The 15225-nt window shown below is 53.9% G+C and overlaps 1 protein-coding gene across 1 annotated transcript in view; it reads left to right on the top strand.

The window, feature by feature from the left end:
• The first annotated feature begins 1360 nt into the window (after window positions 1-1360).
• CNGB1 (cyclic nucleotide gated channel subunit beta 1) overlaps window positions 1361-15225 on the top strand; it is a 61407-nt gene continuing 47542 nt past the window's right edge. The window contains exons 1-11 of the mRNA XM_031458357.2: window positions 1361-1559; window positions 3775-3826; window positions 4125-4197; window positions 5002-5122; window positions 5222-5264; window positions 5459-5495; window positions 7130-7205; window positions 7447-7486; window positions 7894-8059; window positions 8877-8952; window positions 9948-9984. Coding sequence (XP_031314217.2) covers window positions 1413-1559; window positions 3775-3826; window positions 4125-4197; window positions 5002-5122; window positions 5222-5264; window positions 5459-5495; window positions 7130-7205; window positions 7447-7486; window positions 7894-8059; window positions 8877-8952; window positions 9948-9984 — 868 coding nt within the window. The 5' untranslated portion in view covers window positions 1361-1412. The remainder of the gene's footprint in view (window positions 1560-3774; window positions 3827-4124; window positions 4198-5001; window positions 5123-5221; window positions 5265-5458; window positions 5496-7129; window positions 7206-7446; window positions 7487-7893; window positions 8060-8876; window positions 8953-9947; window positions 9985-15225) is intronic.

Raw genomic sequence — 15225 nt, forward strand, 5'->3', positions numbered from 1 at the left:
GTGATGAAAATGCTTATTTTACTGAGGCTGAGTGAGAGGTGGTGAGAATGAGGGTGAGGTGAACACGACATGTGGGGCTGCCTGTGGCTGGCGGGGGCCGGTGGAATCTGCCATTCTAAACATGCAATCTTGGACTCTACCAGCCTTGGAAATCAGTGTCTATACCCCACACCCAGTGAGGAAATGGAAGACGGGAAGTGTCATGTCTGGCTCAAGTTCACCTTTTTGGGTCTGAGTCAGAGACCTGACCCCTTACTCAAAGCTGAAGCTGGGCTGCCAAGGGCAGAGCGGGGACAGAAGTCGGGGCTGTGAGTAGAAGGGCCAGCAGCATGGCCAGGGGCTGCAGGGAGCTGGGCACTGGGGTGGGGAATCCTGGCCCCATGCCTGCCCTTTTCAGCCTGGGGCCAGGGTCTCTGGCAGAGGAGGGGCAGGGTAGCAGTCTACGAATGCCTTGGCTGCTCATGGCTGAGTGGGGAGCATGCACTGTGCCGGGCGGGGCCTCTGAAGGGCCCTTCGAGGCTGGGAGATTGCAGATGTTGATCTATGTGATGCCCTCTGGGTCAGGCCATCCTGCAGGAATATAGTCATAAGGGCAGGGCTGCCCATTCCCTGAAGATAAATAGTGCCAGAAACTGAACCTGTAGACGGTAGGGCTGGACTATCACAGTAAGCCATGGAAGGGGGGCTTAACTATCATTTTATCTTAAAACTGTTTAAATTATGAAAATAGGTTAATTTTATCTTATATTAAACAAAAAATATTTCCATTCATATGCTACTCAAAATGTGTTTTAAAACAGTTTAAATGGGATTATGCTGAACATGATAGTCTATAATTAGCATTTTTTGCTTGACATCCAACATTTATTAAGCTTTCAGGGTGTGCCAGTCACTGTTCTCATCAGTTTACTTTATCCTCACAATAATCTCTGCCAGGTAAGTCCTGTTAACATCCCCATTTTATAGACAAGCAAACAGAGGCATGGAGAGTTTAACTGATCTGCTCACAACTGGAGTTTGGAGTGTGTAGATTTTTCCACATGAGTTCAAATAGATCTGCCTTAAAAAATGGCTCCATAGTATTCCAATATTGGATGTATTATAATTTATTTAATATGTGCCCCTCTTACAGATGAACAATTAGATACTACCCAATAACCAGTCTCCTACTGCTGGATTATTTAGAGGTTTTTCATCTTTTGCTCTCACACTGGTTGTGACCAACCTCTTTGTACACATATGTCTGTGGGCTTGAGCATTTCTAGAAGGTGAACACCTGGAGGTAGAATTGCAAAAATGTTTTTAAAGAAAGAAAAAGGAAATATGTGACCCACAAAAGCAGTCCACGAATGATGGGAGGAACTGGGAGGACTCTGGGGAGGCCTAAGGACTCTGTCTCCACAGGTGTCAGAATGTTGAGCTGGGCCCAGAAGGTGCTGCCTCAGCCCCCGGAGGCCCGTCGGAAGACCAAGACAGAGGAGGAGGAGGGGGCAGAACCAGAGCGGGAGCCAGAGACCGAAACAGCCCTTGAAGAGACTGTCCTAGAGGAGGAGTCCCTGGTAAGAGCTGGAGGGTGATGGAGGGCACACTGGCCTTGCTGCTCAGAGAACTCCCAGCTTGGGTCAGCTGCCCCCACGGACTGTCCACAACAGGGAAAGCTGGAGCCAGAAGGAAAAGGAGGTCACCTCATTCCGTAAACGGCCAGATAGTAAATATTTTGGGCTTTGTAAGTCATGCCATCTCTGTTAATTACTCAACTCTGCCACAGTAGTGTGAAAACAGCCAGAGACAATATATAAATGAATCAGCCTAGATGGCTGTGTTCCAGTAAAACTTTGTTTACAAAAACAAGCAATAGGCTGGATTTGGCCCACTGGCCATTGTTTGCCAATCTCCAGAGTCTAGAACAGAGCTACTCGAAGTAGCCAGTCTATGAACTGTTTGCTGCTAGTCCCTGATGAGATCAGAAGCCCACCAGATATAAGTCTACTATGTAACTAAGCACACTGCTTTAGTTGTTGACATACAACCTACTGTAAACTGCTTAATAATTGTGGACCAGTGACAGTTTGCAGACTGACACTGGTTCATGGACCGCATTTTGCGCAGCCCTGTTCTACAAATTTCTTCCTTGCCAGTTCTGCATCCCATTCATTTAGTAGCTTGATGACACTAATTCAGAAACTCAGACAGATTTGATTTAGCTTCTAATCAATGCCAGGCCTGTGTGCAGTGCTGGGAGCACAGTGATGAGTAAGGCATTGCCCCCTGGGGGTCAGCAGACAATACTTAGCCAGGTCATTCTGCCAGGAGACAAGTGATGAAGGAATGTGATGAGCTCCAAGAACATCCTCAGCTCTACCCTTCTGGGAGGACCATATAGGTGTATAGACTGAGAACTATGAGAGCTCAGAGGAGAGAGCCATCTTCACTCTGGAGACTGAAAGCTGGTGGAGGAGTGCTTCCTAGCCTCAGTGCACGGGGCCAAATTGTAACTGGAGGAGACGAAGACATGGGGCCTTCCTGGTGGAGGAAAGGCTATTACTGGGTAGTGCAGGGTGTGTTTAGGAAGCAGTGTGCTATCCAGATGCAGGGTTGCTGTGCATATGTGTTTGCATGTGCACAACATGTGTATATGCAGGTACACGTGCCTCGTATTCTTAGTGGTATGTTTGTACATACGTGTGCATTAGCAAATTGCACTGGAACATGTGTTGATTCACAAGTGTGTATACACACGTACACACATACATGTTTATGTGTGTGTACACACGATTCATGTGCCTGTAGTTCCATGTGCATGTGGGGCATGCTAGTGTATATAAGTGTGTGTACTCGCCTGTTTCTGAGTCTGTGAATGTATTTGTGTGTGCGCATGTATGCTCATGTCTGCATATCTGTGCGTGTGCATACATATGGACATAGTGTCTGCATGTTTGTATATGTACACATTTTGTTCATCTGTGCATGTATGCTCATCTATGTGTGTATTTGTGTGTTGGTGCACATGTGAAATGATGTGTTCACAAGTACATTCGTGTGTCAGTGCAAGTGTGCATGAGGATGTGTGTACATGCCTATGTTTATGTGACTGAGCACTTATTTTTGGGTCAGCCCATGTATGCACGTGTGTACACACACCTGTCTCACATATCTGTGCACTGTACACACATGTGCTTGTGTGTGTCTGTGAGTGTGTGTAGATGTATGTGACAGTGAGTGTATATCAGTGCACACACGTTAGTGTGTCCTTGTGCTCGTGCATGCTTGTCTGTGCATGCACACGTGTGCACACAGCAGGAAGTGCACTTGTAGACGCAGCTGAGAGGCAGAGGGCAGAGGCTGAATGCCACGCAGCTGCTAGAAGGGGATGGAACATTCGGTGCAGGACATGGAGGGCTCCGGCAGGCAGCTGGGTGTGGGGTGGGCTCCTCTCAGCAGCTCTTCCCCTCAGTTGCCCCGAGGCCTCATAGCTCTAAATTTTTTCCCTCTTTTCAGGCCATTTGAGTGAGACAGCTTCCTGGGGGATGTGATAGGCCTGGGGGCACCTTAGGGGGATGTGAGGGCCCGGCTCTGGATGAGGGACCCCTGGAGGAAGGGTGTGTCCCAGGTGGAAGGTGAGACCACCAGGATTTACAGAGAGGACTGTGACAAGAGCATTGTTTGGTCTTGTGGGGTGAGGGGTGGGGTCAGTCGTGGGAGGGTCGGAGGCTACCCCTACCTGAACCAGGCTGGTCTCACTGAGGCTTATGGGGTCCTATTTGAACCCTCCAGCCACCTGAGGAGCCCTGTGTCGGGGAGGAAGTGGCTGCTCCAGGCCCTCAGGGTGAGTGCTGGAAGCCCAGGAGGGCAGGGCGGGTGGTGTGGAAGGGCTGTGTTCTCCACTCAGAGCCTAGCTGCAGGCCATGAGGCTGGCAGGCCCATTTCACAGATGAAGAAACTGAGGCTCAGAGAAGCTAAAGGTGGGCTCCTGGGGATTTTTTAGTTGAGCTGAGCTGGGACCCCAGGCTTCTGACTCCCTCAGGGTTCTTCCCTCTCCTCTGCCTCCGACTTGACCTCCCCAGCAGGGTAGAAATGGGTCTCTCTGAGGTTCCAGTTCTAAAGTATGAGGAACTCATTTCCAGAAACCCAGGAGGCTGCCCCTTCTCCACCTACATCCCTCCAGGCCCAAGTCGCTGTGGTTCCTGAAGTGAACAGGTACTGCCCCACTGTCCCTTCTCCTCAGGGCCAGCCCCCTACCCAAGCTAGGGAAACATTAAAGGGGTGGGGATGGGCCCTGCAGTCAGATCTGAGTCACTTCCAAGTAAAGGCCCAGAACATCTTGGGAACTGACTGAAGGGAGCCTCAGACAGATGTGGGGGTCTTCTGGGCCAAATGAACCATATAACCAAGAGAAATGGAGCGTGGGGACCAGAGGTTTCTCAGTGCTTGGGTGAAACACAGGTCCGGTGTGGCCAGAGCTTCTCATTTTCCTAATGAAGACAGAAATCCAGACTTTTACATGAAAACTCCCAGATAGCTCAAACATTTTAGACCACTGGTGCTTGTCCAAGTAAGCATGTCTGCAGCAGGGCTGGCCTCAGACAGCGAGTCTGGGACCCTCATGTTTAGGCTGACCAGCCTCTGTCACAAGGAAACACCTTATAGGAAACCGTCAACCCTCCCAGAGCACAAGACATGTGCCAAACGCAGGAGGCGCCCCCACCCCGGGAGCCAGGCTAAGGGGGCAGCAGAATGATAGAATTCAGCTGTTTTTACCAAGCATCTGGTGAAGGTGGGCTTGGAATGGCATGGGCACGCCTGGCCTCACTAAGGGTTGGTGTCCTCTATTTTCCAGAGAGGGATACAAGGCTCCAGGAGGGAGGGGACATGTCTGGAGTGTCCCAGTGGGGAAATAGAGGTTTGGGGTTCAAACCAAGTTCTTTAGGATGCTGTGAACTGCCACACTGACCAGGGAGGGGCTGGGGATGTTGAAGGCAGGCCGGTATCTCTGTCTCTCAGTGGTCCCAGCGGCTGGGTGCCGACCTGGCTCAGGAAGGGCCTGGAGAAGGTTGTCCCACAGCCCATCCACAGTGACAGGACCGCCCAGAGCACTGCTGCTGGCTTGGAGGGTGCAGCTCAGGTACTGCTGGGCGGGAGCTGAGATGGGTTGGGTGGGGAAGGGATTGGGAGGGAGTCCGGCGCACCTGACCTCTCTGCCCATGTCTGTCTGTCCTGGCAGGCAGGAGCACAGATCCTTGGGCATTGCAGCACTGGGGGCTCAGGTAAGGCCAGGAGGCAGGATGGCTTTACAGGGGTGGGCTCAGGGGCTGCTGGGTTGGGTCCTGCTCCCTGGGGAGTCTGCAGGGCCAGAGTGTCTCACCTGACTGGGCCCGGGTTTGAACCTGGATTTGAGCTGGGCTGACTGGGGAGCTCCAGGCTGGCCCCTTGCTGCTGACCATCCTTCTTTCTTCCCCAGGTGGACCCAATGAGGCCCCCAGGGCCCAGGACACCGGGTGAGTCCCTGTCTTGAGCGCTGGTTTGGGAGCCCCTGAGCCCCATCTGCAGTGTGTGTGGTGGGCTCAGTGTGCCCAGAGCCCAGGGTCCACCACCAGCTCGGTGTGTGACCTTGGACATGCCTCTCATCTCTTCTGGACTTCATTTTTCTCAAGCACAAAATGGGGATGATGGGTCCAGTGCTACCCAGGGTTTTTTTGTGCTAATTACTGGGAGATTCCCTTCTGGGGATGGAGAGGAGGTGTGGACAAACTCCTCAGAGATGGGCTTCATGCAGGTGGGCACCATGTGGAGCCCAGAGGCAGGGCCTGGGTCACGGTGGGAACATTGGGGTGCCAGGTTTGGCTTCAAAGTCGGCAACAGCTTCGGACTTCTCAGAGCTGACTGAAGGGGTGGCAGACTGGTTGGGGGGACTGTGGCAAACAGGGGAGCCCATGTCCCTCTCTAGGAAGGGGCCCGCTGATCTCTTGCCTCTGCCCTGCAGGAGAACAGGCTGGGATGGGTTTTCAAAAATACTGTGAGGCCCCCAAATAAACCTGAAGCCTCCAGTTTGCTGTCTGCTGGAAGTCCAGAGTCACACCTTCATCTCCATTCACCCCATTCTTTCATTCCTTCCCTCATCCAGTCCTTAGACTGTCAGGTCCTTGAGCTCCAGGATTTTTGTCTCAGTCACTGCTGAACCCCTGCTACCCAGCACAGGGCCTGCCATGGGGAGGGGGCTCAGCACAGAAGGGATGAATGAATGAATGAATGAATGAACATATACAGTCACACACCATTCATTCATTGCTCCAGCTTGCTCTCTATTTCTTTTGTCCTCTGGAGGCTGCCCAGATCATGGGTCCCCAGGGCCACTCTGCTGACCTGTGGGACCAGTAAAGTTGATTTAGGATGAAGACACCCAGAGGACTTAACAGCTTTCTTTTGGGCCATATCAGAGGGGATGGGCTCCCCTGGGAACATGGGGCTTCCCTGAAGAGGGAGGGGCTTCCTGGAGGCCAGGTGGATCTGGGGGCCCAACGTTTGCCCCAGGGCCAGCTGCATAATTCATAGGGCTCAGTGCAAAATGAAAATGCAGGACTCCTTTACCAAAATTACTGAGTTTAAAACAGTGACTCCTGAGCATTAACCAAAAATGGGCCCTGCCCTGTGTGACTGCACTGCTCACATACCCATGAAGCCAGAACTATCTGTCCCAGTCACAGGGAGGCCCCCATGCTGCATTCAGGTCCCCAGGCAGTACCCCTTCTCATCTGCTGTCCAGGAGGCCAAGACTAGGTGATCCAGCCCTGGATCAGAATCTGAGGTTGGTAGAAGTTCCCCTCACCAACGGAGGCCCCCCCTTTTTTTCCTTTTTTGGGGACAGTAGTTAGGTTTATTTATTTATTTTTTAATGGCGGTACTGGGGATTGAACCCAGGACCTTGTGCATGCTAAGCAGGCACTCTGCCACTGAGCTATACAGTCCCCCCACTGGAGGCCCTTTAAGGGTATCCAGTACAAGGTCCCCACTGTGCAGAATGGGAGCCAAAGGCGAGGAAGGGCTGGTTGAGACCGAGGATCCAGTGGGCGGTCAGGACAGAGTGGCTGGCCACTCTCTGAGGCTGCTCTGCTGACCACCGGCCCCTCTGCAGGTCCGGGTCCTGGCTGCTCAGGTGGCTTGAGCAGAATGTGGAAAAAGTGCTGCCTCAGCCCCCGAAAATATCTGAGGTAAGTCGAGGAAAATGGGGAGCAGACAGCTGACCATGTAGGAGGGTTTCTGGGGCCCCAAGAAGGGCCTGCCTATTCCAGAGGCTGTCCCCATCCCTAGGACCCATGGAGGGGATGCTCTTTTCTCGAGAGGGTCCTTGATGGGGAGGTGTGACTGCCAGAGAAGCAGGGGGATTCAGGGGAGGATGGGCCAGGGCGTGGCTTTCTTCCTCCGTGACCTCACTTCCTGTTTACGACCCAGGGCTGGAGAGACGAGCCTGTGGATGCTGCCTTGGGTCCAGGTACAGGGAAAGGATCTGGGAAGGGGCTGTCTGGGATGCTCATAGACTGGGCTGGGGGTACAACTGGGGCCTGAGGAATGCTGGGGGAGGACCTTAGCCCTCACCCAGGCTCCGGAGGGGTTCAGGGCTTGCAGGAAGCAGACTGTTGTGGGGCCCTGGAATCCCCGTCCCAGTCCAAGCTGGGAAAAGCCAGTAGCCTGAGACAGCCCTGAGAGGTCTTAGATAAGTCCCTTCCCCTCCCGGGACCTCAGCTCCATGTCTGTCTTATGATTGGGGTAGTCGGGATGGGCCCAAGGGGCTCCCCACTCAGTAGCGTTGGTGCCTTGAATCTGGTCCCCCATGCCCTTGAGGGGTTGCATGGAGCCCTGCGATGCCATCCTTCGTCTCCTTCCCTCCCTGCTGCTCAGAGCCCCCAGGACCCTCCTTGGGAACCAAGCCCGATCCCGTGCTTCAGGCCCAGGAGAGCCCCTCCCTGCCTGCTCCCGACCCCCCAGAGCCCAAGGAGGAGCCGACTCCAGACCCCCTGCCCAGCATCCAGACCTCCTCCCTGCCACCCGCCCGGGACTCTGCCAGGTGAGCCCCCCAAAAGCCACGCCTCCCACGGGCAGCAGGCTCAGTGCCTGGCCCCAGCCCAACACCCAGCCTTCACCAATTGAGTCTTTTTAAATTATAAAAGTAGCACATACACCTGGGAGAAAATTCAGAGGTTTCCAGCATCCCTTCCCAGGGCAATCACATCAGCAGTTTCTCCTGCTTTCAAGCGTTTCCTACACACAGACAAGTTCTGAGCACATTTCTCCTTTAAACACACATACCAGGCAGCAGCAAACTATATATACTGTCCCTCATCTCATTTTTTTCACTAAAAAAAATTTGTCTTAGAGGCGGTTTTATGCGTAGAGGTCTGCTGCATTCTTTCACCGACTGCACAGTACTTCATTAAACGGGTGCACCAACTTTTATTTAACCATTTGGCAGACATTGAGGTTTGTTTCCACTCTTTTGCTGCAATCAGTAGCCTTGTACAGGCATCACTGTGTTCATAAGCAAGTAAATCAGAGCAAATGGAGTTACTGGGCCAACAGATACATGCATTTAAAATTGGAATATATACTGCTGAATGCTGCTGCCCTGGCAGTGTGTGAGGGGCCTGAAATGCACCTCAGGGGGTGATGTAGAGGGTAGGGGGCCTGAGTTACCACTGGGGTCTGACCAGTAGCCCGAGGCTCGGCCTAGGGAGGCCAGGGAGCAGCGCGACTGTTTTCAGGGCTGGAGGCCAGGGTTCTGGTCTGCCTTCTGGCTGGCTTGCTGCCTGCCCTGGGAGGGATCTGACACTGGCCTCAGTTTCCCCACGAGCCCTCCCACCTGGCCCACTCTCTCCCACTTGCAGGTTGGTGGCATGGCTCCTGCACAGGCTGGAGATGGCCCTGCCGCAGCCAGTGCTCCATGGGAAGGCTGGGGAGCAGGTGGGTGCTGGACTGGGGAGTGGGGGCCCTGTGTGGTGGTGGGAGGGGTCTTGGGCGCTCAGGCAAGGTGGGATGGTCCCTGGGTGGGGAGGAGGGCACAGAGGAAGAAGGGAGCCTGCAGTGGAGCTCAGCCAACTATCCTGCCTGTCTAACTCACACACCCTGGTCACCGTGGCCACAGGGCTGAGAAGTGCTGGTCCAGCCCTACCAGTCACAGTCAGTGGGGGAGGGGCTTCTATGTGGAAAGCAGAGAGGATGCGGGGTGCAGAGGGAGAGCCTCCCAGGAGCACTAAGGAAGGCTTCCTGGTGGAGGTGGCCTGCAAGCTGAAACCTGAAGGAGGAGGAAGAAGCAGGTAGTGTAGGAAGGGCCCTTCAGGCAGAGAATTAGCATGTGCAAAGGCCCAGAGACAAGAGAGGCCTGGAATATTCTGGGAAGAAAAGTGAGGCTCACAGAAAGCCAGCGGGGCCCTGTGTGCCTTCCTGACAACCTAGGGCTCCCACGTGGGCAGGCGGGGGTAGCAGGGCCTCCCTCTCCAAGAACCTGACACCTGGCTCCTCTCTCTCTTGGGGACAATTGGACATCTTCACAGAAGTGCTCATTGAGAGGAGGGTCCCTGGGGATGGCGGTGGCAGGGGAAGGTGTGCTGGCCGAGAGAGGCCTTCATGCAGATAAAGCTTTGAGACAACCCTCCAGGAAAGGATGGGAGAGGTTTTTCATATGTAGAGAACCAGAGGGAGGCATTCGAGGCTGGGCACCCAGCCTGGCAGAGAAGCTGAGGTGGGACCCAGCGAGCAGAGACCCTGGTAGGGGAGTGACCAGAGCAGTGGGGGAGCTGTGAGGCGGGAGGGGAGAAGCAGGATGGGATCTTCTGCAGGTGTCCTGGGAGCCGTGAGGAGACCCTCTTGCTCCTGCGTGTGCTGGGAGGGCTGATTGAAGCAGGGAGGCCAGTGAGGAGGCCACAGCTGGTTTTTCCCCTTCTTCCCTTCCCATGCAGGAGCCTGACACCCCTGTGACGTGTGACGTGCAGACCAGTAAGTGGCAGTGGCCCCTGCTGTGTGTCTCTGCAGGGCCTGTTTGGTCTGCGCACATGGGCGGTGGGCTGTCCCCCGTCAGGCCTGGACGTGCTCGGTGGGGGTAGGGGGCGGGGGAAGCCAGAGTCTCCGGACCTGGAGCTGGGAGACTCCATGATCCACAGGCCCCACCTTAGGTCAGCCTGTCTAGGTAGCCAGAGCCCAGCCTAGAGCCAGTGATGGCTGGAGGCCCCTCCTGGGGGCCGGGGGTGGGGGATGGGCACACCGGCGGGAACCTGGCCTGCCTTCCTGCTTCTTTCCAGGAAAAATGATTCTGAGATCAAGTTGGTTGGCTCCTCTTCCTGCTAGGAACCCCTGGAGAGAGCTCCCCACTGCCCCCTGGCCCAGTGGGTTTGGCTAAGCAGAGTTCCTGGTTGCAGGATGAAAGGAGAGGGATGGGGTCTCCCTGTGGAAACTGAACCCCATAGACTCCAGCTCCCTTAGGCTGGGAGGGCATCCCCTTACCTGTGGCTGGGCTGAGGAGGTGTGTGCTGTCTTACCCCAGCCCTTCACCAGGAGTGGGGCCAGATGGAGGCCTAGAGTGAAAGGCTAGGATCCAAAATCTGCTCTTCCTTCATTTCATGGCCTCAGGAAAGGCATGTGGTATATGGGGCATTCACTTGTTCATTTGTCCTTCATTTGTTCACAAATGGTCATGGAGAGCTGCTATGTGCCAGGCCTGTGGTGAACACTGGAGGTGAGCAGAGCAGAGTTCAGGGCCGGTGGGCAGTAACCCTGTTCCACCCTGGACACAGGCCCTGGCCCATGGGCCTCAGGGTGTCCCCAGGGCGGCCAGCCCCAGTCCCCACTAGGCCGATGGTGGTCTTTACAAGAAGTCTGGCACAGGGGGTGGCTGCCCGAGGCTGGCCAGCTGTGGAGCATGGGTTTGATGGAGTGGCCATGGGAGGGGATGGCATTTGTATAGTTGTGACAATGTTGTGAGGGGGAGGCCTCAGAGCAGGGTGTGCTCAGTCTCGTGAAACTCATGGCCACCCTGGAGGGCACAGAGCAGGGATGCCCATGACTGTTGGGGAAGGCAGAGAGACAGAGATGTGCCCAAGGTCACAGAGCAAGTCGTCATGAAGCAGAGACTGGAAACCCTTTGGCCTGAGAGCAGTTGGAAAGGTTAGAGGAAAGGAAAACCTTCCAGGCACAGAGACCCCTCCCAGGGGGCGCCGAGAGCTCTGAGGATGGAGCCCCTGGCCCCCTCTCACCCTCCTCCCTGCTCCTCTGGAAGGAGGCAGGTCTTAGCCCGCTGTAGGCAGGGCCTCCCTGCATGCCCCGAGCACGTGGGACTCGGGAGGGCACTGGGGCCGCCTGGGGGCCGACTCAGCCTGGGGCCAACAACCGGGGGTCAGTTTCCTAAGGCTGCCATAGCCAAGGACCATAAACAGGCACCTTCAAACAGCAGAAATGCATCCTCTCATAGTTCAGGAGGGCAAGAGTCCAAAATTGAAGTGTTGGCAGGGTTTGTTCCTTCTGGGGCTGCGAGGGAGAAAATGTTCCAGGCCTCTTTCCTGACTTCTGGTGGCTGCTGGCCATCCTCGGTGTCCCTTGCCATCCAGCTGCCCTCCAATCTCTGCTTTTTCCTCTGTGTCTGCCAAACCTCCCTCTCCTGTCTTTTATAAGGACACCAGTCATTGGATTTAGGGCCTACCCTAAATCCAGGATGATCTCATCTTGAGATCTTTAGTGACATCTGCAAAGACCCTATTTCCAAATAAGGTCACATTCACAGGTGACAGAGGTTAGAACTTGGAAAGAGAGATATATATAAAATATATTTTATATATATATATATATATATATATATATTTTTTTTTTTTTTTTTTTTTGCGGAGGGAACGCTATTCAGCCCACTACGAGGGTGACCCTGAGGGGCTTAGGGATGAGTGTCCCTCCCCTACTCCCTGCTCCGTCCCCCAGATGCCCCATCCTTTTCATTCACTCCCTTCAGCTTGTCCACCCCGCCACCCACCCTTCTGTCTTCTCCTTTGTTTCAGGGGTGGCAGCAGCTGGAGGCCTCTGAAACAAAAGGGAAGGGAGCCTGGGAGAGCACAGATGGACAAACGGACAGATGGATGGAAGGAAAGAAGGGTGCCCTGAAGAGAAGAACTTCAGGGGAGGGAGAAGAGGGGGTCATCATCCCCCACCTCCTTAAACCCCCTGCTCTACCCCCCACCCCGATCCCAGGCAGGGCCACGAGGAGCCAGTCCCAGAGGCCAAGGTTGGCGCCCTTCCTCCAGAGCAAGAGGAAGGCCAGCCAAGGGCAGCTGTGGGATTTAAGCTAGGCAGCAGGAGGACTTCCCACTGGAAGGCTGTGGGAAAGCCCGTGGAGGACCCTCTTTGAGAGGACGCCTGTGAAGCCTTCAGCATGGTGCCTGGCACAGTCAGCACCCCCACGGGACACAGTTTTTTTTCCAGAAGAGGGTCTCCTTAGGCCTGGTCATGTTTGCCCCCTCAAAGAGTTGGGCACCACTAGTGGACAGCAACAAATGCTTTAATTGACATTAAAAAAAAAAGTACGTTAGCACATCAAACTTGTGAATGCATGATATTATTGCTTTGGAGAAGGCTAAAGGGCGTATCGAGGTTTGAGAAGTGGGTGGATTATTATGGCCATGTTATTGGGGTTGCTGGAAGGAGGAATTAGCCAGGGGTTCTGAGTTGTCTTTCCTGGGTCCCAGCTAGTCTACAGATGTCTTCGTTTGGGGGTGATTTTAAAAATTAGAATTAGATGTCAACATTTAAACATCAGGTAGCTGTCCATAGAAAAATCTGGCTTCTCTTAAAAACTGGGGCGATAAGGCTATAATGGTCCCGTGATGGTAATCTAAGCAGCAGCTGCCACTGGAGGGCAGGTGACGCCCTCCATTTCACACGTTTACACCATTTCCCTGGCTACACAGGCCTTAGAGTTTGAGACCCCTGAGGTCTCAAACTGGGAGCAGTGGGGAGGGCAACACAGTAGATGGAATAAAGTAAGCATACGCCTGGAGAGAATGTGCAGAGAGGGTGGTGGGCACTTCAGCAAATATGGAGCCCAGTGTCCTTGATGCAGAAGGTAAAACTAGAGAAATTGGAGCCTGATGTTAGAGGACTAGGCTGTAGGCAATGGGGAGCCATTGAAGGTGGTTGAGCAAGGGAGTGACTTAAAGATTACTCTGAGGCTAAGCAAGAATTGGAGGCAGAGAAAGCAATTGAAGCAAGGATTCTCAAACTTTAGGCCACATCCAGGGGCAGCTATGATGAATGTCCCACCCCCTAGACCTTCCAATTTGAAGAGTGTGGGAGCCTGGTAATCTGCATTTTCAAGAAGCACCCACCTCCCCAGATGATTCTGAAAATGGGGCAGTGGCAGGGACCACACTTTGAGAAATACTCAACTAATGAGAAGTTAATTTAGTGCTTCAGGGGCCAGGTGGGAGAAGATGTGGGTCTGGACCAAGGCAAGGCAGGGGGAGCAGGTATCATGACCCAGGCCTGCCAGGGAGGATGAGGGCTCTCAGCCAAGGTCTAGGCTTTGCCAGCAATGCAGGGTCTGAGTGGGGACCTTGGCCTGGAATCCATGCCCTTGGGGCTCCCTGTCTGCTGGTGTTAGAAATAGCAGCCCCCTTCCCATATGGGGCCGTTGACCAGCTGCTGGAGTCAGAACCCCATTCAGCTGCCCTGAGGGCCATCCTAGGCCTCACAGGATGCTTCACAGGAGGGGATGTGCCTGTGAGGGACTCCAAGGGTCAAGTTTAAGCTCCAGATGGAGCAGCAGTTTCCATGTGAGTTTGAGCACCCATAGTGCTTCGTGTCCCCATCTGTGACATGGGCACCTGGGTAAACCCTGGGAAAGCCTGGAGAGCTGTGAATCAGATGCTTGTGGAGAGGGGTTTGGAGCTCCATGGGCAGGACCTGCCCTAGGATCAGTACCCCATGCCTGCCCTTCCTGGCTAGTGACCCCTGGCATCATCCTCTTCTTTGGCTGTAAAATGGGGACAGGCCTGGCACTAAGATGGGAGAAGGAGGTGCTTATAAAGTGCTGACTCACTAATTAGTACCTAAAAAGGAGCAGCTGCCAGTGCTGGGGAAACACTCACTCCTGGGGCATGTTTGTTACCTGGATATCACCAGGGAAAAGAGTCAGGGGACCTGGCACTTCCTCCGGCATCCTGTGTGGCCTTGGGTAAGTCACTCAGCCTCTCTGGTCTATAAAATGGGAGCGTACTGTTCTTACCCTGCAGGGTTTTTATGAAAACTAATAAGCTTACAGGCCAGGGGATATTCTCTCCCCTGGATGTCAGGCAGGGGCTTGCATCCCTAGGGTCTGCTTGGGGTGGGGATGCCGCACTGTTGCTGGGTGGCAACAGAGAATGACACATACATATGATATACAAGTCCCACTGTCAGATTCAAGGCCATAGTTGGAGGATTCTACCTGATCAAACCCCAAGGCTGCTTGTAGGGCTGGGGAGCCTAGACCACAGTTCAGAATGCGGGTGGGAGGCTTTCCCGGAGGGCACACAGATGTCTCCTCTGAGGGGCAGGATCACTTCGCTACCCGGACACCAGGAGGCAGGAGTGGGGAGCGAGGTGACTCTTGGAAGGCAGATAGCCCTGTACCTGGCACTGGGGAGCACCCTGTAAAAGATGGTGTTAATCTGTGTCTCATTTTGCTCACCTGTAAAATGGGGAATAAAATATATAAGGGGGAAAATTAAAAGGAGGTAACAGTTATTTCCACTTCAAAAGTTTGATGTGAGGACTAACTGGGTTAATCCACATAAATCACTTAGCACAGGGCCTGGCACACAGTAAGTGCTCAATAAATGTAGCTGGTGCTGCTGCTGCTGTTATTATTATTATTCTACACTATGAACAATAACTTCCAAAGTCAAAAGATAGGACTCGAGGCCAGTTTCCAATTAAAGTCGCTGTTAGTAATTCATGCCTGCCTTGAGGGCCACCGAGATCCCTGGAGCTTTTGGGGGAACTCCTGCCCTCCAAACAATCTCCACCTTTCTCCCCTTTCTCCTGCCTAGGGGTAGGCTAGGCTCCCAATGAGACCCCCCTGCACTCACTTCTGCCAAGCTTATAGCCCCACGGTGTTTTCACTGCCGGGGACCAGGGTACATGGAGAACTGTTGAAGGTGAGACTACCTCTATGGGAAAGTCGAGTTCCCTTGGAGGCTGGAGCACCTAGTCCAGGAGGAA

This window comes from Camelus dromedarius, chromosome 9, assembly GCF_036321535.1.
Source record: "Camelus dromedarius isolate mCamDro1 chromosome 9, mCamDro1.pat, whole genome shotgun sequence".
Classification (NCBI taxonomy): domain Eukaryota; kingdom Metazoa; phylum Chordata; class Mammalia; order Artiodactyla; family Camelidae; genus Camelus; species Camelus dromedarius.